At 38.5% G+C, this 26,578-nt stretch overlaps 3 protein-coding genes across 6 annotated transcripts in view; 1 reads left to right on the forward strand and 2 right to left on the reverse strand.

The window, feature by feature from the left end:
• FBXL5 (F-box and leucine rich repeat protein 5) overlaps positions 1-20,142 on the forward strand; it is a 40,254-nt gene extending 20,112 nt beyond the window's left edge. For both annotated transcript variants that reach the window (XM_084798667.1, XM_084798668.1), the window contains exons 7-11: positions 1,531-1,679; positions 2,803-2,885; positions 3,686-4,405; positions 12,867-13,015; positions 19,353-20,142. In XM_084798667.1, the coding sequence (XP_084654793.1) occupies positions 1,531-1,679; positions 2,803-2,885; positions 3,686-4,405; positions 12,867-13,015; positions 19,353-19,429 (1,178 nt within the window). In that variant the 3' untranslated portion in view covers positions 19,430-20,142. The remainder of the gene's footprint in view (positions 1-1,530; positions 1,680-2,802; positions 2,886-3,685; positions 4,406-12,866; positions 13,016-19,352) is intronic.
• On the reverse strand, positions 14,780-19,346 carry LOC311607111 (small ribosomal subunit protein eS27-like). The gene has a single exon (XM_084798669.1). It carries the CDS (start codon positions 16,730-16,732, stop codon positions 16,484-16,486), a length of 249 nt encoding a protein of 82 aa, XP_084654795.1. The 5' UTR covers positions 16,733-19,346; the 3' UTR covers positions 14,780-16,483.
• Positions 20,143-21,353: 1,211 nt separating the features above from the next.
• CC2D2A (coiled-coil and C2 domain containing 2A) overlaps positions 21,354-26,578 on the reverse strand; it is an 83,818-nt gene continuing 78,593 nt past the window's right edge. For all 3 annotated transcript variants that reach the window (XM_084798665.1, XM_084798663.1, XM_084798664.1), the window contains 3 exons: positions 25,595-25,653; positions 23,646-23,823; positions 21,354-22,570 (listed from right to left, as the gene is read on the reverse strand). In XM_084798665.1, coding sequence (XP_084654791.1) covers positions 22,382-22,570; positions 23,646-23,823; positions 25,595-25,653 — 426 coding nt within the window. In that variant the 3' untranslated portion in view covers positions 21,354-22,381. The remainder of the gene's footprint in view (positions 22,571-23,645; positions 23,824-25,594; positions 25,654-26,578) is intronic.

Here is a 26,578-nt window from a genome sequence, read left to right on the forward strand (position 1 = left end):
CCAATATGTGATTTAAGGGTATTTTGGTTAATCAGTCAATTCATCAGCATTTATTGACTCATCAGTGGTTGAGAGATTGGAGACGGGATGATTTTGTCTGTAAAGTTATGTCACTTGCCTCAAGGTTGTTACAGAGTTCAGAGGTAATGTGTATGAGAGACTTTGAGCAGGTTGTAGCTTAGGGTAGTGCACTTGTAATAGCATGTGGTAAGCCTTAAGTTTAGTCTCCAATACTGCACAGCTTCTACTAGGGAGGCTTGAGGGAGAGCTTGAGAGTAGATAAAAATGTATTTCTACTGTTAAATAAATAGAAGGATAGAGAACTTAGAATACATAATTTATTTGATGAAGGTACATAATGAACATTGCTTTAATACAGATGCACAGATAATGTTTGGAAGTGTAGAGGAGGAAGACAGATTCTGCCTTAGATATTTACTACGTTAGAAAATTTCTAAATTTTCAGTGGAACAGTGGACCATTTATAGAGATTTCTGTTTATATAGCTAAAATAAGCTGGTCTGGTGGAAGATCTGTGTGTGTAGAAAATAAGAACTACAGATTATTACTTCAGTAGCTATAGGATTTTAGACTTTTATGAGTTGAAGAGGGTATATTTTGATATAGTTTCAGGAGTTTGGAAGTTTGTTTAAAAATACAGATTATTTTAGCTATAGAACTACAGTGTAACTACAGATTTTATGATAAGGCCAAGTGGGAAAATAAATTAAGAATAAAAGTATAATGGAGTAAATAAGGTTTGCTAAGGTGACTTTTAGTGATTCACATATTGTCCAAGTAAAGGAATAATTTAAGGTATTTATAAAATACTTGAAATTAGTAAAATAGTAATTACTCTTTTCTTTTAGCTACTATATTTAATTTTATTTTAAATAAATCTTTGATATATTAAGCTATTTTATGTTTTGATTCATTCAGGTTAAGAGTTTAGGTAGGAATAGAAAAGATAGGATCCTAAGAAGTGATACACAATTTAGGCCTACTTATAGTGTGTTCTTTTTAAAAAAATTGGAATAGTAGGGAGTTTTGTTTTCCTTAATATTGGGCCTTGAACTCAGGCCATCACTCATCCTGTGAAAACAGTCTGCTGGCAAGCTAAACCTGTAGTTTTTTGTTTATTGTTAAGAGAAGCACAGCTAGTTATAAACACCTGTGCTCTATAAAAATTACAAAGTCAGGTGCAAAAGGCCATGTTCATATTTAACTCCCTGTGCGCTAAGGTGTCTCCTTTGCTTGAAGATTATGATGATCAGGCTAATGGAGTTGTTTCACAGGTAGAACAACAGTGCTATTAAAAAAAACTGTAGATAATTTATTCCTTCTCTCGAATAATTTTTGTAGTTTTTCACTATTCAGAACTTTTTCTTGTTGCCTGAAAGTAAATTGCTTGCAAAGTGGAGGTTGAGGGCAATATGGAATATTTCGTATTTAGCATTTTGATGCATCCTTTTGAATGGCCTACTTATAATTGGTGTATCTAGTTCTTAGATGTTTGAATTCATTTTACAGAAGAGTCTGCAGAGGAATCGATTGCTATCAGCATTGCCCAAATGGAAAAACGTTTACTCCATGGCTTAATTCATAATGTTCTGCCATATGTTGGTACCTCTGTAAAAACTTTAGTGTTAGCATACAGCTCTGCAGTCTCCAGCAAAATGGTATGTACAAATGAGTATTACCTTGAGTATTAAGAAAAATAGCAGTGAGACAATCTTGGTTTGTTTATTAATGTTTATTTAAGAGGAAAAAATAGAGTGTCTTCCCATGGATGGGTGTACACTGCTTGCTTTTATAATTTGATTTCTTAGACTATTTTTTGTAGCATAGGGATTTTGCCTATGTTACAGACGAGAGCACTGGAGCTAGGCGGGTAGACATGTGCTTGCCTATGTTACAGACGAGAGCACTGGAGCTAGGCTAGGGTAGACATGTGCTTGGATTTACAGATGTAAAATGGTCTTAGTTCTCTGTGGTTGATTATAGTGTGTAAGGCATGGCAAGATGGACAAATGAGGTGAGCCAATTAAAAAAAATATTTTATTAATGTATTCATATTACATCTCAATTGTTAGCCCATCCCTTGTATCCTCCCATTCCTCCCTCCCTCCCGCTTTCCCCCTACTCCCCTCCCCTATGACTGTGACTGAGGGGGACTTCCTCCCCCTGTATATGCTCATAGGGTATCGAGTCTCTTCTTGGTGACCTGTTATCCTTTGAACCAATTTTTTTAAAAGTATGAGTTCCTACATACAATCTCCTTGAGTATTCCTTAAAAAGCTCAATTTTTCTGGTTCTAATTTCTAAGAATATTTAAGGAGATTACTAGAAATTTGAGCCGAGGGACCGGAGAGGTAAATGACTCATTTGGTAAAGTGCGTCTCTTGCAAGCATGAGGACCTGAGTTCAGAACCCGAGCATGTACAGATATGTGTAACTGGCATGTGTCTGTAACCACAGTGCAGAGGCCAGGGGAAAAGGATGCAGAGACAAGGGATTCCTGGGACTTGTTTTACAACTGCACCAGCAGAACTTCCGGGCTTAGTGTTCAGTGAGAGATTGTGTCTCAGAAAATTAGATGGAGGAAGACACCCTGGCTTAACTTCTGGCCTCCACATAAATTTGAGCACAGAGTGTAACTATTTTAATGTGTTCTTGGAGTGTTTTTTTTTCCAGTATGCATATAGACTTAGGAAAAACCACTGGGTTATATTTAACATTGTCTGTTGCTGATCTAACTAAAGTTCTCACGAGTCTTCACAGCGACTTTCTTTTCCTTCTTAGGTGAGACAGATTTTAGAGCTTTGTCCTAACCTGGAACATCTGGATCTTACCCAGACTGACATTTCCGATTCTGCATTTGACAGGTTATTTATTTTTAAATATATAAATAAAATAAATTCTGACTATGAATCACCAAAAATATTCTCAATTTTCTTGTTTACATAATGCTATTTACGCATACTACTCTATATTCCTGCTAAATTTCTGCCATGTATGGCCGAAACTTCTTAGAACCCTCTCAAGTTTTTCTCTTCTGTTCCCATATGGCAGCTAATCTGGAACATCAGCACTGCCATCTGTATGTCTTATCCAGGCTTATGAACCTTGCTTTGTGCAATTGGTTAGGTCAGTATTACCTGTTTTCAAGGTTTTTATTCCAGCTTTTAAGTGCCTTTTGGCAAGGCTCTCTTTTAATTTGTGGTTTTGTCGTTCCGTACCAGTTTGTTCAAGCCACGCAAATGATTCTTCCTTGGAGACTACTAGGTTTTTTTATTTTAGTTCCCTTTTCTTCTGAATTCTGATATATCCTATTTCAGAGGCAGAGGAGGTTCTTCTACCCATTTCTAGAGTTTGTTTCTTCTGTATCTTCCTTACGCAGTGGTTACTCTCTGTCACCTATGTGCTGACTCTCCTATAACAGCTTACTTTGAACAGAAAACTTAAGCCTCTCTTATCCATTTCTTTCTCCCAAACAGTAATTGTTTTTTAATTACTTGTCTTAGTATTGTTTTTTTTAATCCTTAGCATTTAAAATATCTCATGATGATTAAATTCTAGAAATGTTTAAGTCATGATTTTGTATTTAAAATAATTCTAATGCTCATCTGTGTATATATAGTTTAATGCTTTTGAGGAATTTAAATAGTCTTGTTTCCTCTTATAGTTGGTCTTGGCTGGGTTGCTGCCAGAGTCTTCGGCATCTTGATCTGTCAGGCTGTGAAAAAATCACAGACATGGCTCTAGAGAAGATTTCTAGAGCTCTTGGAGTTCTGACATCTCATCAGAGCAGCTTTTTGAAAAGTGCAGGCAAGGCTTCTACTCCATGGACAGATAAAGACAATACCACGCAGTCCACCAAGCAGTCTGCCTGTTTGCACAGTTTAACTGACAAAGGCGTTGGTGAAGAAATAGACAATGAACATACTTGGACTAAACCAGTGTCTTCTGAAAGCTTCACGTCTCCTTACGTGTGGATGCTAGATGCTGAAGATTTGGCTGATATTGAAGATGCTGTAGAATGGAGGCACAGAAACGTTGAAAGTCTCTGTGTGATGGAAACAGCCTCCAACTTTGGCTGTTCATCGTCTGGTTGTTACAGTAAGGACATTGTGGGGTTAAGGACTAGTGTCTGTTGGCAGCAGCATTGTGCTTCTCCAGCCTTTGCATATTGTGGCCATTCATTCTGTTGCACAGGGACAGCTATAAGAACTATGTCTGCATTCCCAGCAACTTCTGCAACGTGTAGAAAAGCATTAAGGACTACATTGCCCAGGGGAAAAGACTTAATTTATTTTGGGAACGAAAAGTCTGACCAAGAGACTGGACGAGTACTCTTGTTCCTCAGCCTGTCTGGATGTTATCAGATCACAGACCATGGTCTCAGGTAAGTGATCAGCTGTAGCTGTTAGGAACTGGACACACTTTTTTTTTCTTTTGGTTTTTCAAGACAGGGTTTCTCTGTGTAGCTTTGGCTGCCCTGGACTCACTTTGTAGACCAAGCTGGCCTCAAACTCACAGAGACCCACCTACCTCTGCCTCCCGAGTGCTGGGATTAAAGGCGTGTGTCATCACCGCCCAGCTCACCTGATTTATTTAAACAAGAAAGTTTGCCAAAGAGCCAGGCAGATTGCTGTGAGTTTGAGGCCAGCCTTGTCTACAAAGTTAGTTTAGGACAGCCAAAGCTACACAGAGAAACCATGTCCTGAAAAAAAAAAAAGAACAAAAACAAACAAACAAATAAAGACGACAAAATAGCAAAAGAAAAAACAAAACAAAAAAACAAAAGAAAGTTAGCCAAGGTTTGTTAAGAGTATTGGAGTAACAGTTGTTCTGATACCAACATGAAGTTTCATTTTAGTCGTTAAAATAGATTGTGAAACAGAAGAATGTATATCTAGAAGTTCAATCCCTTAATAATTGGCCACATTACATTTTTAGAACATATTTTGATGGGAAGATGTCTAGGTTATAGTCTCAAGGACATGTTACAGAAGTAAATTTTGTATTGAGGACTTCGTTGTAGTTTGCCATGATCTTTATAGCTGTGAAATGCCTATAACCCAAGTTGCTGTTGATCTGTAGCACTCCTTGCTGCTGCTGCTGTTACTTAAATTTTCTATAAGTAACCTTGGCTGGCCTGGAACTTGCCATATAGACCAGTCTAGCTTTGAACTCAGAGATTCACCCAGCTCTGTCTCCTAAGGGGTGAGGTTAAAGGCAGCATTTGCCGCTTTTTTGAGCCAAGGTCTCACTGTCTACCCAGGACTCTCATATTTGCTGCAATCCTACAAGCACCCGGGGAGCTTGAAATCTTCTGTAAACTCCAGTTCTAGGCGACCCAGCGCTCTCTCCTGCCCTCCGCAGGTACCGGGTATAAAGTTGTTGCATACATACATGCAGGCACAGCATACCCAGTTCTGCACTGCTGGAGACACAGCCTAGAGCTTTGTGCATGCCAGGCAAGATCTCTAGCTCAGCTGTGTGACATGCAGCCCCTAATCACAATCTTCAGCATAGGATACTGATTGCTCTGATCCCCCTTTTTGTAGTGCAGTGAAATAGTCAGATACTAAATTCCGTGTTTTATGATGCTACTGTAAATGGAATTGCTTTCTTAATTTCCTTTTTCTATTGGTCATTGCCAGTATATAGAAAATAATTTGGTTTTGAGACAGGGGTTTACCATGTAGGCTTCTCTCAAACTCTGTTCCAGCTTCCCAAGTTCTGGGGTTGTGGGTGTGTGGGGCTCATGGACTGTGCCTCCAGAGGAATTGGCCCAGAACTGCTGAGGTGGAGTGTGTTCAAACTCTGGAAATCTCAAACTTGAGATTTAAAATCTCATCCTGAGAATGGAAGGTGTGGGACAAAGCTTTCTCCTGTTTCAGTGCCTGCCTCATGAGCGTGTGACACAACCCCCAGGTGGCTACAGGTGGTCAGTCCCATGAGCTTGTCACCTGCTATCTTTTCCCATGCAAATAGAGCATTGCCAGCATCCTCATCCCAGTCAATGAGATGCATTCATCCTCAAAGCCCTCCCTACTGCCCAAGTCCCTGTTTCACATGAAATGAATGGGCAAACACCATCTATTTCACTGAAGAGCGTCTGAGGCTAGCTGCTTATTAGCTGTAGCACTGGGAAAAAAGGGGCCAGCCTCCCTTCTCTCCACAGAATTCATTCATCACTGCATCCCTGGGCTCGACTGCTAGCCAAGCATTCGCAGCAGAACCTCTGCAGTTACTGCTCGTGCTCACCCAGCCGTGCAAGCTTCTGCTGTTCGCCAGCAAGTTAGCGTGGCTAGCGGCCACCGTCTTGTGCATTGCTCCACCTGCCGTGTGCCCATCTGTGGGAGCAAGCTGCCCGCTGTTCCCAAAGCAGCTGTCTGACTGGCCCAGTGCAGGTTGGACTCTTGCTGCCTTCCGACTTAGTACTAGCAGCCAGCTAAAAGAGCAGTAACACTTTTTACAGAGAAAATCTCCTTTTCCCACACCCCTGGCTGAAGTGGAGATATTGCGATACAGACCTTGTTACACGCTTTATCTCTTTCTTCCCAGAAACCAACAACACTCACCTGGGTGGAGAAGTGCATGTGTATGCCCCAAGATGGGCAAATGCTTAGAAATGGAATTGATTTTTTGTGTGTGTTTGTTTGTTTATTCCTGTTTGTTGAATTTGTTAGCTTTTATGTTTTGCATGTGATTTTTTTTTTTTTTTTTGGTCCCCTTTTTCCCAATGTTGCTAAGCTAATCAGGACCTTGGACATGTCAGACAAGTGCTCTTAAGCTGAGCTATACCCCTAACTCTGCACATGTATTATCCTTTATAAACAGATCATTTTGATTATAACTTTTCCTGTTTGGATGCGTTTGCTTATCCAGTTGCTTTTACTAAACTTATAGTGTTTTAACATAAGTAGAAATGACTGTTATTTCAATGATGGTAGCTTTGTAATAAGTTTAGAAATAGAAATTTGTCTTCCAACTTGTGTTAGTTAAGATTGGCTCTCTAGAGTCTCTTGATATTAAATATGAATTTTAAAGGTAGCTGTATCACTGAAAAGGTCAGCATGAATCACAAAAGCTGCACCCACAGCTCCTTGTAAGACAGTTCTAAAGTTATTTTCATTCTCCACAGTTATTTACTGCCTGTGTGATGTTGGGAAAGGGCTTTGTGAATCCTGAGCTGAGTCTTGTAAGTGTGGTGAACTTCCTGAGTCTAGTTTTATAAGTACTGAGTTTTCTGAGCTTTTCCATCTAGGAGAGAATTTTGAATTTAGGAGAAATAGTATACAGCATCCTCTCCTTGGACTCCTGTACCGACAGGGCTGATAAAGACTCCTCATCATTTGCCTCCATTCATTGCTCAGCATTCGTTACACCACCTGCTACAGCAGCAGCTGTCACTTAATCTCAACACCTTGACAAATTCTGAGTCTCTGAAAAAACTGCTTTAAAAGTTTTTCTTCATGACTGAGATTGACAGCCACAATAATCCCTGGACGTAAACACAAATGTTTAGTAGAATGAGGTTTATAGGCACATCACATGTATTTAAACAAAACAATAGCAGGGGCCTCCCTGGCTGCCAAAGCATAGAGAGGTAGCCCATTTCTGGTACTGTGACTTTAAGAGTGCTTTTCTCTCTCTCTCTCTGTAAAGTGCCTTCCTTCAAATTGTTTTGTCTCTGTTTTGTGGAGGTACAGATGTGAGAGAGTAAGGGATTTATTTAGATCCAGAATCCCAGGTGTTTATCCAGAGCTGGCCTTGAATTCCTGATGCTCCTGTCTTCTCTTTCTCAAGTGCTGGGATTGTAGGCCTGTGCCACTATTTCCATTCATTGCATTCACACTCTACTGTTTTATGCTATTTTTCCAGATGCTTTTTCAAATATGTTAGACTCTCAAGGTAGCATCGTATAGTGAAACTCTTTCACAGATACTGTTAGCATCTCTGCCATTCATTGTAAGTGCCATTTAGTCTTGGAATGCAACAGCTAAAAGTAGGTTACATATAGCATGTAAACATGCCATTATGTGTTAATTGTTCCATCAAAATACAATGCTGACTACTAGAGTGTGAACATGAGGAACTATCTTCCTTAAGCTGTGGGTAGCCACATTGTTCATGGGTCACCCTGAGTCCTCATCCTAGAGTGCTGCTCTAGGGATGCTGGCTATCTTTCTACCTCCCATGGCTTTGGCAGGGCCAGCTTATGTTGCTTGCTCTTGTGCAGGATAAGATACAGGGAGTAGAGCTGTGTACTTGGTTCCCCGGCCTGGCCCTGCCGCTGGCTTCTGGGCTCTGACAGGCTTCAGGAGGGTAACACACTCATTGCCTCTCCATAGGCCGTACTTGGCTGCTCAGATGCCCTGAGTTGAGTGACTAAGCTTGTCCTTCAGTATACTTCTTGTAGGGGAGAAATGACAAAGATTACCATAGAGAGGATAACTGCCCCTAATACAACACAATCATTTTCATTCATACTTCTGTCATTTATTTCTTCTTTCACCCTTCGATGAGCCATTATTCATGCATACAGCCTTCCAGAGACCTACCAGGACAGCATTTGACTTTGTCATTTTTTACTCTAGTCTGACGTATCTTGTAGAAGCAGACACAGTGTAGGTTCAGAAAGCAGCTCTAGAATCAGTGTCTGAGCTTTTGATCTCAGAAACCTATGTGACACTTGAGTCTTTGAAGAGGGTCAATCTCTGAGGCAGACTTGGTTACAGATGGGTCAAAAAACTGGTGTCTGGAACTGGAGAGATGACTCTGATTAAAAGCACTTTTGAGTTCAACCCCCATTTTTGTACATCATGACTCACATTTGTCCATAACTTTACTTCCAGAGGATCCGATGCCCTCTGCAGGCATCTACAGGTACCAGGCATTGCACATGGTGCTCAGACATACACCCAGGCAAAACACTCATATATATAAAATAAAATTAAAAAAAAACAACGAAAACTAACGTCAGCGACCCTGAAGCACCTGTCAGCACCATGTGATCCTCTGGAGGCATGATGCTGCTTCGTCTCAGGAATAGGGCATAGTCATGCGGGCTAGAGCATTGACTCCCTGGGGATTCAGAATAATGAGCCACCGTCAGGGAGAACCGTCTGATCACAAAGCCTTAGGGATGGAAGGATGCCATGACTACTTCTCTCTGGAGCAGGGCATGTTGCAGCAGTTGTTTTTGGTTCCAAAACAATATAATGCAGCTGCATGGGTCAAAGATGGGACAGAGTGTTGCCTCCCTCTGTGGTGTATCACAGTTGTGTTGGCTAGGTAGCTCTGTCAGCGCTATTAACTATTTGTGAGGGATTGTAAGTGTGAAATATTTTGTATGCTTTATTAATTGTTTAAATGCTTCTTTCCCTTGTTGAGGGCAGAGTTTATTATTCATTTGTCTTTTTGTTATTTCAGCCTGTGTCTGGTATACTTGAGCATGTGTGACAAGACTCAGAAGAGAGATCTTTTCAGAATATATTTTCTTGATCTTTGTTACTACTATTAGTCTTTCATCAAGTCATATTACCTTTGGCTAAAAACCAGCTGAAACCAATTTTATAGCTTTTGATACCCCTTTATTTTTTCTTATTCTCATCCTTGCTCCTACAAAACATGCACACGTAGGCATGTACACACACACACACACATGTACACATGCACACACAGAGGCATCCGCATACATACATACTTCACTTTAGCCCTATGGGGCTATTTTCTCATTTTCTTTTCTTTTTTTTTTTTTGTTTTTGTTTTTGTTTTTGTTTTTTGTTTTTTTTTTTTGGTTTTTTTCGAGACAGGGTCTCCCTGGACTCACTTTGTAGACCAGGCTGGCCTTGAACTCACAGCGATCCGTCTGCCTCTGCCTCCTGAGTGCTGGGATTATAGGCGTGTGCCACCACGCCCAACTTATTTTCTCATTTTCTATGGTGCTGTGCTTCTTTTGTCTTTAATAGTTGTGTTTTCTTTTTGTAATATATTACTATTGAGCCTGGTGTGGTGGCTCCCACCTTTAATCCTAGCACTTAGGAGGCAGAGGCAGGAGGATCTCTGTGAGTTTGAGGCCAGCCTGGTCTACAAAGCGAGTCCAGGACAGCCAGGGCCACACAGAGAAAACCTGTCTCGAAAAACCCAAAACCAAACCAAGCAGCCAAACACACTACTACTGGCTAAATTCTGTTCATCGTTTGTCTAATAGCACATAGCACTATGCCAATGTGAGACACCTTGTCTGTAGACTGCTCTGTGTGTTTCTCTAATAGCACATAGCACTACGCCAATGTGAGACACCTTGTCTGTAGACTGCTCTGTGTGTTTCCTGCAGAGCACTCATCATACGGTATCACAATTGCTGGTTTGTATTCATAGTTTGTGTTTCCACTAAGGGGCAGTAAAGCCAGTGATTGTGCAGATGGCCCATTTAGGTATTTGTATAGCAGTTTACATTTCATTAGGTTTGTTTAGCATTCAGACACTCTGAGCTTTTTTAGACGACCCTTTGAACAGTGCATATTGAACTGCTGAGGTTCTTAGACTTTATGAATTAGTGAATTTTAAGTATTTTCTTCTTTAAAGACTTTCCTTGGACCAGTTAATCCTAGCACTTAGGCTTGGGCAAAAGAATTTTGAGTTCCAGACCATCTGTCCTTGGCTCAAAATCCTGTCTAAAAAAAGGTCATTTGTTCCTGTCAAACCACATAGATTCTGAACTACTACCATTGTTAATCTGAAGTGTATAGAGATGGCAGAATGGTGGGAAAGAGTCCTTTAAAATTAGAATGGATTTAAAAAATGTCTTTCCAATCTTTACCATCCACTACCCTCTCTGCGTATCAGTAATTCCCATACTTCTGGCCAGTTGTGACAGCATATGCCGGTAATCTCAACTCTTGGGAAGTAGATGGAGAATTGCTGTTCACTGCCAGCTTATTTTGCACAATGACTTCTAGGCTAGTCAGTATTAGCAAGAATATGACCATATAGTGGGGGAGGAGGTCCCCCTCGGTCATAGACCTGGGGGGGAGGGAATAGGGTGAAAGCAGGAGGGAGGGAGGAATGGGACAAGTGATAGGATAACAATTGAGTTGTAATCTGAATAAATTAATAAAATTTTAAAAAAGTCTCAAAAAACTGCATATCTTATCTCCATAGTAGTTTGCTTCTTACATTGGCTCCTATCTTAAACTGCATTAATCTTAAAACAAAATTTGGTATATTAGTTTCTTTTTCTTTCTTTCTTTCTTTCTTTCTTTTTTTTTGGTATATTAGCATCTTAGTTTATCTCTTTATCCAGTTGTTCCACTTTTGATGTTTTATATTCCTTTAATTATCTTTGTATAACAACTTGATGTTGTCAACTTTATTCTTGATATTTTAATCTCTACTGTGGCTTTTACACGTAAATGTAATACTAGGTTTTCTTTTTAAACATGGAAATGAATTTAGGTAGTACTATTTTTACCATCATGAATCCCCCTTTTAATATAGTCAATATAAAAACCATGTACTTCCAATTCTTGTCCTTAGTTGCTAGCAGCCAGTTAATCTATCAGCCATCTCTGTGAGCTTACCTGTTGTTAAGCGGTAGTATTTAAGGTTTGGTTTTTTTTTTTTTTAACATAGCATAATGCATTTAAATTTTATGCAGGTCACAACATATCTGTACTTCATAGTATAACATTTAATTGTGTGGATATGCCCCATTCTGTTTATGGTACCATTCATCAGTGGTCATTTGGGGTGTTTTGCTTTTTGTGTGATGTGAATAACGCTGCCGTGGACATTTATATGCTAGTTTTGGTATAAACCTGTTTTCATTTCTCTTGTGTGTGTATACCCAGGAGAGGAATTACTAGGCTGTTGGGGGCACAGAGGTCCTTGTACTCACAGAGGAGCACTAAGAGAACCAGGAAAGTTAATCACACAGGGGTGTCCCCTCAGTTGAGGTGATAAAGATCAAATACCTGCATCCTATCCAGAAAGCTGAGAGTGGATTTTGTTAAAGACCTGGTGACCTTGCTGTCTGGGGAGGCAGACCTCACACTCCTTTTGTTATAGAAGCAGACCTCACTCACATTCCCCAGCATGATTATGCCAGACTCTTCCCGCCTTAGACCATCGCCATCCTTAGGGGAGATGTCACATGTACTTCATGGCCTGCTGAGACCACACTGGACTCTAGGCCTTTTAGTTATAGAACCCACCCTCTTAGTCACATGGACTTTGTAAAAGAGTTTCTGTGTAGTCACACCTTAAACTTTATTGTACACCTGGAATTGGACTGATAAGACTGATTGTTTCCTGGAAACCTTTTCCCAAATTGTACTGTGTTTTAAGCGTGCTGACAATTAACCTCCTGGCATTAGACTTTCCGAAGTCTGATCCAGGTTGACGTCATCAGTCTGCACTAGGTTTCCATTCTTACCATTCTGTGTGGTTCAGTTCGCTTCCCTGTTGGAAACTGTAGGGGACCCTTTCACTAGGTTATGGGGGGAATTCCAGAACTGATAATTGGGTTTTAGACGTCAATAATTTCTTGATAAGTTTTATTCTCAGTTTGATGGGAGAATGAACAGTACAGCTGTAGGTCTCAGTGTTTTTGCATGAGTGTGAGAATTGCGTTAATATAATGTTCTTATGCAGAAAAGTATTATATGCTTCTTTATTGGAGTCTCAAGATACATTCTTGCCTAAGGATAAGTGAGTTATCAGTGTTTTATAAAAAGTCTTAACTTTTCTTATTACCAGGTTGAGAGGTATACAAAATACTAGTGGGCCATAGCAATATTAAAATTTTGAAAGCTTACTGTTTCCTGACTGTCATGTGATTTCTTTTGCAGGGTTTTGACTCTGGGAGGCGGGTTGCCTTACTTGGAGCACCTTAACCTCTCCGGCTGCCTGACTGTAACTGGCGCAGGCCTGCAAGATTTGGTCTCAGCATGTCCTTCCCTAAATGATGAATACTTTTACTACTGTGACAACATTAACGGTAATGCCTTTGCCTTTTAACACCTAGGTACTTTGAAGAATTCATTTAACATTTTTTGGCAGTTTTAATAATTTTTATAGTTTTTGTTTGCTTTCTAGATTTCTAATTGCACAAACTGTCTTACTTTCAGGTTTAGTCCTTTAAATTTAATAAAATTAAAATGATTGGTTTTTTAATAAAATTAAAATGCCACATGTTTTTACTTACTTCTTAGAGGTAAGTTTCTTTTCCATTCTACCAGATTTTTAGGATTGTAAGGGTGTAAATCATTTAAGGATGACAAGTTGTTATAGAAATACTAAGATTATTCTAAGTTTTTGAGAATTCCACTGCAATGTTCTAGCACTCATCTATTAACAACTTAAAAGTATTGATTTTCTAGATAAGCTGATTTGTCAGGAATGACAGGCTTAGTTTTTCTGATAGCACTGCTTTATCTAGAGCAGTAGATAACAAAGGAAGACTTTGGAAACGTGAAATCCTCAGAAGCCCCATGCCTTATTTTATATTAATCTCCCTTCAGATTGAGGAGTATAGATTGTGTAGTACTGAAAAAGGCTGAGGTGCCACAGGTGACCAGAATTTGTATACCGTTTTAGCAGTTGGTTCCTGAACCAATTTAAAAGTCATGAAATAGGGCTTTGGGATGTGGCTGGTTAGAAGAGGGCTTGCCTAGGATGCACAACTCTCTAGCACCATATAAAACAAGAGTGATGGCTTGTGCCTGTAATTAGTCCTAGCACTCAGGAAGTAGTGTCAGTAATTCAAGGACATCCTTGCTTTATGTAAGGACTCCATCTTATTCCCCACGCTCCCACACACCATTAGTTAAACATTCCTCTACTCTCCTTTTTTTCCCCCCTTTTTAAATGTCTTTTCTGTTCTTCAATGAGCCTGTTGGAACATACGTTTTAAAATTATATTGTTGCTCTTTTGGGCATTTGATTGCATTTAGTAGGAAATGAATTTTTCAGAGCATAATAAAGCTGCTTCTCAATTATTAATAAACAGAACAAACCTTCCTGTATTTGTAACTGGAAACAAATTTAGATAGCTTCATTCTCTTATACACCTATTTTTTATACTGTATACAGTTGATTTTGAGAGCCCAATTCATTCTCAAATGAGAGGGAAGATGAGAAATTATCTCAGGGAGAACAGTTGACAGGAGCCAAGGACACTAGAGAGAAGAATAACATTTTAGCATGCAGAGAAGTTATCAAATTTCCTATTGTTTGGGAATTAAATTTCTCTTAAATGAGAAAACATGAGATCTCAGCTCTCTTATTTCTGGAAGAGCTGACATGTTCTTGATAAAAGTAACCTGGTAGAGCCTATCTTTGCTTTTTCTTACTGGCTAGCAGTGTGACCAAGCAATGGACAAAATGAATGCTTTTTTTTTTTTTTGAACAAATAAAATATGTTCATGAGTGGAAAATTTTGCTTATTATTAAAAAGAAAGCTGTGGGGGGCTAGGCAGGTGGACTCAGTGGCTAAATGAATGAGTCATATTGCTCTTACATAGGAGAAGAGTTAGGTTCCTCACAGATACAGGAGGCAGCTCACAACTGCCTGAAATTCAAGCGCCAGGGGATCCCACACCTGTTCTGGATCTGTGGCTAATGCACTCAGTGTTCATGTATACTGACACACAGACTTGTAACCTGAAAGAACAAAAATAAGGATAGATTTAAAGATAAAACTTCCAAAGGCATATAGGATGAATTTTAAGACTAATAAGTAATTTTTAAATAAGTATAAAAAATTTGTATGTTATATTTGAGTCATCTATATAATTTCAGTATAAGTTGTGTTTGGAAACAAATCTCATAACCTAGTTTGTTTTGCTTACCGGAGATAGATATTTTGGTGAGAAGTATTCAGTTTTAGCTCAATTTTATTATATACCAACTTAATTTGTACATAACTGTTTTAAACTTCTTAAAAAAATATTTAGATGAAAAAGTTAAGTGCCTAAAATCTTTTGTACTTTCTCAATATTATTTTTATCTTCATTTGTTTTGAATATATATTAGAATTCCAAAGGAGTTACTTACTCTTTTGTAGAATGTGTTTTTTTGTTTTGTTTTGTTTTGTTTTTTAATTTCTCACTTTCAGTAGAAGCTTTAATTCAGAGATCTGACTTTTTAAAAAACATTTGCGTCAGCCGGGTGTGGTGGCGCATGCCTTTAATCCCAGCACTCGGGAGGCAGAGGCAGGCGGATCGCTGTGAGTTCGAGGCCAGCCTGGTCTACAAAGTGAGTCCAGGATGGCCAAGGCTACACAGAGAAACCCTGTCTCGAAACCCCCCCCCCCAAAAAAATTGAAAAGTATTTACAGTACTTGAAATAATAGAATTCTAAATTTTCTTTCTTAACTTGATAGAACATGATTTGGAAGAAATGAAAATGCTTTAAAGTTTATAGGGTAACTTTTCATGTAGTACATTTTCTACAATTCTAGATAGTTGCTCTTAAAGCAATATGCTGACTCAACGTTTTCTGAAAAAGAACATACAGACAACTTAGAAGGTGCTAGAATTGTGCCTAGTTGTAAAAGGTAACGCCATTGATAGAATATCTTTAAAGCTTAGCTTGTACAGGAAATACTTGGTGAAGGTTTAGGAACTTTCATTTTTATTTTTAAAAGTAGTCATGATCTAGTACATAGTTCAGTGTAATAAGGAAGCATGTATATTTGAATTAATTTAAACTGTATTTTGTTAAAAGAAAATATATAATTATCACATTATTATCTAAAAGAACTTAATGCTGATAAACAGACTTGTAGCCTAGACAGAGAAGGAAAAGGCAGAGTGATCTGTGGCCTAAGCGCCGGTAGAGACATTGGGGACGATGTTAGCCATCAGTGACTCCATTACTACTTGGAGCAAGATAGTATACCGAGCTCTGATGCCAAACACACATTCTGATTCTTCTGACCATTCTCCATGATTTTAAACTTGTTACTTGATTTGGATATGCAAGGTGTCTCCACTGAAATATTTATACAAATCTTTATCATTAAAATAGTTGTTATATGGCATAGTTTAGAGTTCTGAAGAACATTTGAGCAAAGTGGGTAAACTTTCTCGTGCAGATTTGCATTTCAGTTTGTGCATAATTTAGCAGTTAAGGTAGATTAGCTTTTAGTTCTGGAGGTGGCAGTCTCAGGTGATTTGCTCTCTTATGTTTCTAATTTAAGTTTAAAAAGGAGTTAAAGGTAAGTGAAGGTAAGTGAAGACATACCCACAGCATGAGTAATACAAAGTACTTAAAACCAAGGGAAAACATGTCATTTTTATAAGCAGAATTAACTACTGCCTTTGTAGTTCTTTTCATCTGAATATAAAAAAGTACTCTTTGCTTTAACAATTATGAGATTTTACCTTTAATTTTTCTATATATATATTTTTAATCCAAAATGTGTTTATTGGGGTGGTTCCCCCTCATCTTGAATCAGGTGCTTTCAGTGCTGCTTCTTCCTGAAGGAGCATCCTTCTGTCAGCCTTGCTTTTCCACCGGTAGGCTGACAGAGAACAGTGGCCCAGCCAACACACAAGACTGCTGTTTGTGCATGGCTAAAGACTGGTGATTTATAGCAGCCTGGGCACGTCACATCCATAAAGTGGCAATTAGAGCTCTGCACCAGGCGCTTTTTCTTGTGTTTCCTCTTCTCTTCTAGAGAGAGACGAAGGAGATCTTTTGCGAGATGCATGTTCTAGTAGGGAGGTCGTCACCGCTGGAAAGCCTATGTTCTTATAATTTAGCCTGATATATTGTAACAGTTTGGTTCCTGTTTTTCAACATTGAGGTAGAAATTTGCTAGCGAGAAGTCAAACATTTAAAGGGAAGTATGCTTTGAATTGTTAGTCAAGTGGGAGAATGGCGTACTTGACCACTTGTACTGTTGAGGCCCCTCTGCTATTTCCCTGAAAACCAGTGGTGTGCTTTCCTTCGCTGCTTCTAGCTTTGGCTGTTTTCTTAGGCCACCATGGACTTCAGTATCATATTCCTTCCTTACCTTTATGTGACTGAAAATAGAAGAGCATGGATGTAGACAGGATGGAGCTGTGTATGTAGGCCAGTTACTAGGGAAGCTGAGGTACAAAGATGAACCTAGAGGCTTATAGACAGCATGGAAGACAGAAGACCTTGTCTCTAAAAACAGAAAAACAAGCAAACAAAAACATGTTGCGTGTGTGTGTGTGTGTGTTTGCTTTTATTTGGAAAATTAACATTTTTCATGTTTTTCTTTGACAGTTGCTGAGAATATAATTATGTACAGATAAATGATAGGTACACTTTGCTGAGATTCAGCAACCTATGCATTAATTAGACTAAGGCTCAAAGGGTGGGTGGTGAGATGGCAGTGAGGAGTTCAGTTGGTGAAGCTAAGGTGAGCAGGGGATGGCTGAGGACTGATGGAAAAGCTGGAGATACGTTACAAGGAAAAGCTTGGTCAAAGGCTGACAGAGGGAGAGGAACCTCAAAGGGCAGCATCCTTTTCCAGGTTACAAATAAGTGCTAAGTCTTCTTAATTTTAGCCTTGTGTCCTATTTAAGAAAAAATAAGAAAAATGTTGCTTTATAGGGTGTTGCAAAATTTTAAAATACTTGGTATATAACAAGAATGGAAGATTTTAATTTTTGCTAGAAAAAAATGGACCTGTAGTATTCCAGTGTTATAGAGAACTTTTTAAGCCTCCAAACATGTATCATTAGTTTTCAACAGTCTTAAATTTGAGACCAATCTTTTAGTACCCATAATCATATTATATATCATGTCCATTTTTCTTTTTTGAAGCTAATCCCAGGCATGCCGTTCTTAAATATTTCAACATAAGTGAAATTACAATCAATTGCAATTCTACACATAAATATAAAAGTCAGTGTTTTCTTTTTTTAAAATATATTTTATTAATTTATTCATATTACATCTAAATTGTTATCCCATCCCTTGTATCCTCCTATTCCTCCCTCCCTCCCATTTTCCCTTTATTCCCCTCCCCTATGACTGTTCCTGAGGGGGATTACCTCCCCCTGTATATGCTCATAGGGTATCAGATCTCTTCTTGGTAACCTGCTATTCTTTCTCTGAGTGCCACCAGGTCTCCCAATCGAGGGGACATGGTCAAATATGGGGCACCAGAGTCAGTGTTTTTCTTAAAGATGATTTGTCATTTACACAGTGAATAATGTGAATATTACATTTCAGTGACTTTATCTCTTGGGAATGAAAGGAAATATTTTAACTTTTTTAGCACATGTAGTGTATATGTTTAGTTGCAAGTATCATGATTACTGTCTTAAAAGGTTGTCACCTTCTTCTGCAATATACAGCTGCTCTTATAAAGTAGTACGATGTAAGTGGATTTCTGAGATAATGGGGATCACTGAGGTATAATGAGATTCATTATATATGTTCATTAGATACGTACGCATGTTCTGTAGCAATGTTTCGTGTCTTCTGTTTGGTTTTTGTGTATCACAATTGTAAGCTTTGGTTTCCTAGTGGAAGTGTAAACAGCTGCTGTATATTATTAATTCAGTGTACCAGCGACACTGAGTCTTAGAAATGTTAGACACACCTTTCTACATTTGTTTCTCCTTATAAGAACCATATTATTCAGAGCACTCTCTAACTTTTGTGAAATTTCTTTGTTACTTTTCTAATTTGCAGTTATGTTTCTGAATAGATCTAGAACTTTTATCTATTGCCTGGGTAGCACAGTGCAGCTGGTGGAAAATTCCAGTTATTCCACAAGAAGTTCATTATTGTAATGAATACCAATGTTATGTTTTAGGTGTTTAACCACTCATTTGTCATTCAGTTTTGGATGTATAACTGCTATTTGCTTTTGTTCAGAAGGTCTACAAATGCTCAGTATGACACGTACATTGAGTCTGTGTCTATATTGTATATTGTTTTAAGTTTGAACATGACATTTATTCTAGTCGGTTTTTGCTGCATTCTTTAGCTGTCACAGTTCAGATGGGGTTTCAGGTTTTTGTCTTAATTATGTTTCTAGGAAAGATGCTCAGAGAATTTATTAAGTTATTTAGCAGTCTTGTCTGCGCGGGTTGTCTCCTTTTTTTCTTAGGTTGTAAGATTCTTGGGAGATTTTACTATGATCCTTCTTCCATGGAGGATAGTTAGGATGAAATCCGACTGCTTATTGGCAATTTGTGTGTGAATTTTTATTGCATTTTCTGTAAGATATTACTTGTGTGATGTCAGGGAGCTGCTAGTAAAACAGCTTTAGAGTAGTAGGCAGGACTGTTTTTGCATGATCTCCACGAAGTTCCTCCTTTCACGTATTTTTTACTTTCATACAGGTCCTCATGCTGACACCGCCAGTGGATGCCAGAATTTGCAGTGTGGTTTTCGAGCCTGCTGCCGCTCTGGCGAATGACCCTTGACTTCTGACCTTTGTCTACTTCATTTAGCTGAGCAGGCTTCCTTTCATGCACTTTACTTATAGCACATTTCTTGTGTTAACAACCCCATTTGGGTGTGTCTTGTGTTGGCCCCATTTCTTACAGTCTCAGAAATTTAATTTAGCAGTGAACTGTACGGTATTGTTTTTTTCTTTCAAATATATTTTTGTTTTAGAAAAGGATTAGGTTTTTGTTTTTTTGTTAGGATGAGGACAGTCATTTTGGTTACTTTTATGTGAAATGCTTTAAAAAGAGTATCACTAATGCCATGCTATTTAAAGTATTTTTAGATTATTTTGCATTTTAGTCATTAGGGGTTGTTGGTTCTTTTATGTGTAAACACAGTACCATATTTTGCAGATCCTTTCAAATACACATTTCTGAATTTTATTTTCGAAGATCGAACATTTTAGAAATAATCTCTTTTCCCCTAACATTTTCTTTATTGAACAGTTCTCAGGGGCCAACTCAAACACACTTAGAAACAAGATTCTTTAAGATTAGAGTAAATTGGCCTCTTGGTGTTAGCTCAGTGAGGCAGCAAAGCACCAGTCTATTTGTATTTGCTTTAGACACCTGGTTTCAGTGCTGTTCCTAAACTGTTGAAATTGGGAGGGATTTTTAAAAATTCCACAATTGTTTGAAGAAATGTATAAATAAAATCTACTTTGAGAACGTTACCAAGCAATATCTTTTGTGTTGTGATTTTATTTTAAATCTCAAACCAAGTTTACTAAATGTTTTTTGAGCGTCCATGAAATTATGACTCAGACACATTCAGTTTTAGATACAAAATATAGAGCTAAAAGTCCTTTGAAATTTATTATAATTGTTTGCCATGAAAGAGAAAATAGTACTCAGCTTCTTTTTTCCCCTTCTTCCTCCTTCCTCTTAAGTGCAAATAAAGCTGTGGAAGGAGGAAGTAGTCCTGCGTCAGCTTCTTTGTGGTTTTATTTTCTGCCTCTTTGGAGAGGAGCAGAGCTGGGGAAACACAACTGCAGGTAGCTTTGACTGTGTTGTAAGATCTACTGTAGTTACTGTGTTTATTTCTCACAGTATTTAATAAAGCCTATTTGTAAAGATGACAGCAGGTACCATTTTGAGAAAACAAGCTGAAAATTCTTCAGAATTTTGTCTCAGGTAAATGTATATTTCATTTTCTTACCATTACCTGTCCCTCAGTAATCAGAAAGCAGTAAGAAAGCAGTATACCTTACAGGAGATCCACCCCTCAATTCCACCCCCCACCCCCCCCCACCCCCCCAGTGTTGGATATTTTCTTTAGTAAATTAATTTTAAACAGCTGGCTTCCTGAAATTGTAAGTAATGGATTTTTAAAAAATGTACATATTATCTTGTTTTTCATTCTTATATAGGGAGTAGTTTAATATGAGACTGTATACTTGGTTTCAATTTATTTGGGTTTCTGTGATTTCCATCTGAGGATAATGTAGCAGTTGTATGAATTGCATCCCACTATCTGATAACACAAGGTGAGCGTTGTGCTTTGCATGTGCTGGCTTGCAATGGAATGGGTAATACGGTTATTCTAAGCATCCTGGTGGGGAAGGTAAACAACTAACCTGCCCATGATTACTCTGCTAGTATGGCACAACTAGGGTTTATACAAAGTTCATCTTCTTAACTATGGTGTTCCTTTGTCTGTGTGTTAGTATTTTGTAACTGTTGGGGCCAGTCAGGCAACTGTCTCAGAGAGTTCATACCAGGGCGGCAGAGCAGAAACAACACAACACAACTGCAATATATCTTGGTAGTGGGTTAAAGCAAAGGTTAAAGGGGATACTTAGTCTCTTTTTGTCTTTGAAAAAGAAAGCTCCATCAGTGTTCTCAGTTGGAGGCCATTGCCTTGCAGAGTTCATTAGGCATTAGGAATCGTGTTTTGTTTGTTTGTTTTCAAGACAGGGTTTCTCTGTGTAGCCTTGGCTGTCCTAGACTCAATTTGTAGACCAGGCTGGCCTCAAATAGTTTTTTTGGTTGTCAGAATTTGGTTGAGGAGAACTCAGCGATGGAGGCCAGGTAGGCTGTTACATGCCTTAAATTTTTTTATTAAATTTAAAATTTTTATTTTATATGTGTTTTACCTACATGTATGTACGCGTGGCCTGTGTGCCTAGTGCCGGTAGAGGTCAGTAAAGGACACTGGAGTTAAGAATATTTATGAACTGCCATGTGGGCGCTGGGAATCAAACCTGGCGCAACACGTGCCCTTTGAGAAGTCCTGACTTAGGTATTCCTGTTTTGCATACCTCTTTCCATATCACTGCACATACTTACATACTTAATATCTTCCTGTCATCCCCCGTGTGTGGGGGTGGGGGATGGGGAGCAAGTTCCATGGTGCCATGGTACATGCACCTGAGTTTGTAGGTTTGGGTTGTGCAGAGGCAAGTGTGAATTTTTAATCTATAGCTATGCCTTAGTTTTTTGTTTTTAAAAAATCACTTTGGACATTTAAGTATAGGTCTTTGCTCACCCCAGTACAATATTGTTTTAATGACTGGGCATGTGCTTAATTACTTGCCTTGCTTTTTGTAATATACCATTAACTTTATGAGCTAACCCAGCATTTGCAAAATTTGATGTTGCAGAGTTGTTCCTTGTTTCCCTAAACAAGTTGTAAAGAGTTAACTTACTAGGTCATGGAGTTATGGTTGCCCTTCCGCTGGACAGAAGGAAGTGAACTCCAGACAAAAGCAAATGCCGGAGTGTGGAGGCTAGTGCTCATAGACAGTCTCTCGTGTGTTTCGGGTCAGAGTGTCATGACACACTTTGAAAACAGATAATGATAATTTTATTTCATTACTTCAAAATAATATTTTCTTTTGATCCCATTATAATTTAAATAATACCAAATATAATTTAATATACTAGTAGTCTTTAGGTGATATAAAAAGCACATTGAAAAATTACCTGTTACGTACAAGGGAAGCAACATAGATCCAAACAGACAAAATGTTTTTGGGATAAGGGTGGATGTATACGGCTAAAGCAAACTCAACATTAGGAACATCAGTGTTATGTACTCCAGTGCTGTACACAGCTTCAATCAAAGGCTTCACTTCAGAATAAGGCATATGGAGAGGAAATCCAGAGAACTGAGGAGAAAGAACACATTTGGACTCATGAGTAAAAGTTGGAAGAAAAATAAATTTTCCTTGTGTAAATTATATATTATTAATATTAAACCTTTAGAATCATGAAATTATTTCTGTTTCTCTGTTTACTATATGTTAACATGTAAATGATGATGGTTTAATATTTTTGTTTTAGTTACTAACATAGTAATAGTATCACCAGTCATTCATTGTTCCCATCTCTCTTAGCCATGTACTTCCACAGACCCAGGTAAGCTAATCAATGCATTCTACCCCAGACTCAAAGATTAGTTGACAGGTCTGGGCGTGTGATCACAGTAACCCTCCGGATAGAGACACAGATACCCTCACTTGCTTTGGGCAGTGTGTGGTGTTCTTGGGCTTGTTCTAGCATTTGTTGTTACAAAGGAAGACTTGCAGAGAACTGGAATAATTTTCCACTGTTAGTTTACTATGATGAACTGAAAATATTTTGATAAGCTAGTTGTTAGCTGCATTTTACTCAGTGACTCACCCATTTTGGCTTTCATACTGTTTATTGCCTTTTCATTACCCAGTTATATCGGACAAACCAGGCAGTAGATAGCATACATAGTTTATTAGTGAGAATGTTTATTAAAAATGAATCATTATAAAATTATACTCTTAAGCCAGTTGGTGATGGTGGCAGGGGCAGGTGAATCTCTGAGTCCAAGGTCAGCCTCGTCTACAGAGTTCCAGAACAGCCAAGGCTACCCAGAGAACCCTGTCTCAAAAAACAAATAACAAAACAAAAATACCCCTCAAAACTTAACCAAAAGTTTTTTTCCCCTTTATGTGCAGTTGAGTTTAATACGTCAACGAGGTATTCTTATTTATTACTTAGGATACATTTCCTAGGAAGTGCTTTTCATATGGTCTTGTTGGCAGGATAATTGAGTTTTAGAACATTTACTCACGTTTCTTCTTTGGTGTTTTGTACCTCACATATGTGCTTCCTGAGTCTGTGTAAGTACTGTGTTAAGTACTGTCGCCCCCCCCAAATGACTACTGGGTAACTTGTAGTGTGGGGATGAGAGAAACCACGCGTGCTTACCCTGTAGTCTCCCAGCTGCCTCAGCAGTTCTGCCCTGTGGTCGTCTTCTATATCTTCTCCTTGACTTCTTTCCAGCAGAGGCAAGAAGTGGCGCAGGGCAGAGGTACAGTACCGGTTCCATCGAGTCAGGTGGCGTGGCCTCCAGTCCATGATTTTTTCTTTTAGTATCTTTTCAATCCTATTCATAAAAATAAAGTTATTTATATTTTTTGTTATTTAATATTTCCTATGTTGAAAATGAAATTTGTATGCAGCATGGGGTTCAGGTGAATGCTTGAATGCATTTTTGCTACTGGTGTTTTCCCGGGCAGATTAGCAGCTACTTATGGGTAATTATTGGATCCTTGTTTTTGAAGATTATATGCATTGCAGCAGGAAATCCATATAGACAGGATAAACAGGAATACAATGCTTCTGATGACACAAGGCTAGCTAGGTTGAATACATTCAGCAAGACATTTTTATATTCTAAAATATTTTATCTTTCTTTTCATTGGTAATGTAAAATTGGGATAAATTAGACCCAGGCATATGTTAGGAATCTCAAATATTTATAAAGTTCTTAATGCCTTCTATTAATTGTGTAACCCAGTGTTTTTTAAAGTTACCTTAAAGTTGCCTTTAAAACACCAACTATCATTGCATTGGGTTTATAGGCTATTAAGCATAAACAAGAAATGAAGGAAAACTACCATTTGTTAAGCTATTATTTATTAGGCACAGTGCTGTCTTGTATACTTTTTGAGTGCTTTCCAACAATAATGCTTTGTTGTAGAGGATATTGTAATTTTATAGACGAGACAGTTTGCAGTAGGATAAATGACTTGACTCAAGGCAAGGAGAGTGGCGTTCAAGTTAAACACTGTTGATTCTAAGCCTCTTGCCCATCTTTAGCATGGCTGAGAGATCCTTGCAGCTTCCCATTGCTCAGTAGCTGTAGGTTCACTTTTTTTTTTTTTTTTTTTTAGTACCAAACACTCATCTTTGGGTTTTATGATGGATTGAGTAAGAAATTATGGTCAGTAATATGCTGAAGCCATTCACTGAGGCTCGGGATTGTAGGCTGGTTTGTCTAGATCAGCACTTCTCAACCCATGGCTGGTGACTGCTTTGGGGATTGAATAATGCTTTGGGTCACGTAAGACCATCGTGAAACACCGATATTTACATTTGATTCATAACAGCAGAATTACTGTTAGGAAGTAGCAGTGAAAATAAATTTATGGTTGGGGTCACCACAACATGAAGAACTGTATTAAAGGGTCACAACATTAGGAAGCTTGAGAGCCACTGCTCTAGATGGAGATCCCACACCAAGGCTTTATGGAGAAGTTGGGAGTAAATTAGTGTTGCTAGCAATGATGTCTCAAACACGTCTTTAATCTTGTATAATTTGACAAACTGAATCAAAGGGAACGAAGCAGAGGCTTTGAAGTCGAATGGTGTATCTGGTGTCAGAAGCCCGCTTTAATATTAATAAGTGTGTGGACCAATCTGAACATTCTTAGAGTTGTGGAACAGGGAGAGCAAGTTCAGTTGTACAGCATTAGTGGAATTACAATGACTCACACAGGCTTTAACCAGCCTTCTCTGTGGATTAGGTTCACAAACTAGATGAAGTCCTACAAGCCACTAATTCGACATGAGGCATATTTGAGCCTAGCATTTATCATGGGTGCAACAAGACCCGTAATTACAGGATGTTCAGCTTTAACCTGAATTAGTCTTTGGAGAGCTACCTGTTACTAATGTTCACCCCTGTCTGTCACATAACATGTTTATGCTGATGCCTCATTTGAGCTATGGGATATAGAATCACATCTGTACTTAGTATCTGTAGACATAAAGTCTTAACTACCATAATATTTCATATTGACCCAAACTGAGAGTTTCAAGTTTGTTAGGCGTCTAATGATGAATTGCCTGTGGATTTGTGGGTATTTTGTTACCTGTCTTGTAGCTCAGCAGCAGCAGCTTTGTCCGTGCGTTGATAAATTAGTTCTTCAGGCTATAAAAGAGAAAGTTCAGTAAGCACCTATACCTTTTCTAAATTTATTTTAAATCCCACATAGGTTAGTAAAAGGTATCCGAGTCTTTAGAGCTACAGTTACAGATGGTTGTAAGCTGCTGTGTGTATGCCGAAACTGAACCTAGGTCCTCTCCAAGAGCAGCAAGTGCTGTTAATTTACCTGTGAGTTACTGTCTCTGCCCTGTTGATTTTTTAAGTACTAAAGTTTGAGCCTGAATAAGAAAACAGAGCTTGCCAGGCATGGTGGTGCACACCTTTAATCCCAGCCCTCGGGAGGCAGAGGCAGGTTGATCTCTGAGTTCAAGGACAGCCTGGTCTACAAAGCAAGTCCAGGACAGCCAGGGCTGTCACACAGAGAAACCCTGTCTCGAAGATAAAAAGAAAGAAAACACAGCTTAAGAGATGCCAGGGAATGTAGAACCACGTGTAAAGGAAGTGTCATAAACTACAGTATTTTGTCATTCTCAGTTTCATTCCCCTTGGCTCTTGCCACACAAGTAACCATGAACTGGAGTTCTGTTCAGATCCTCTGTTCCACTAATATGGAGGACTGAGTGTTGCTAAGCACTTATTAAGTAGTGGGTGTAAGTATATGGCTACAAACAAACTCCATGTCATGTTTACATTGCAGGAAGTGAAGATGAATGACCTAATGCGATGTGTTCATGATTTTATTACATGTTCAGGTATTCCTAGAAAGTCTGTGTTGTTTTGCATGTTTTCTAAATTGGAAGTTTATTTTTATATACATGCAACTTTCCTTTTCTCCTTTTACATTGTATTAGGCTAATAACACTTTAACACTGCTAAGATTCATTAAGGCAATCATCTGACTACTAGAAAGTACTGTATCATGTAGTATAATTTGGCTTCCAGTTTTTAAGCTACCTCATCGCATTCCTGT

Source organism: Acomys minous (assembly GCF_964271855.1).
Source record: "Acomys minous genome assembly, chromosome: 10".
NCBI classification, from domain to species: Eukaryota; Metazoa; Chordata; class Mammalia; order Rodentia; family Muridae; genus Acomys; species Acomys minous.

What these genes read in the sequence shown, in the direction of transcription:
- LOC311607111 (XM_084798669.1), bottom strand. Translation starts at nt 16,732, where the DNA reads ATGCATCTCGCAAAAGATCTCCTTCGTCTCTCTCTAGAAGAGAAGAGG.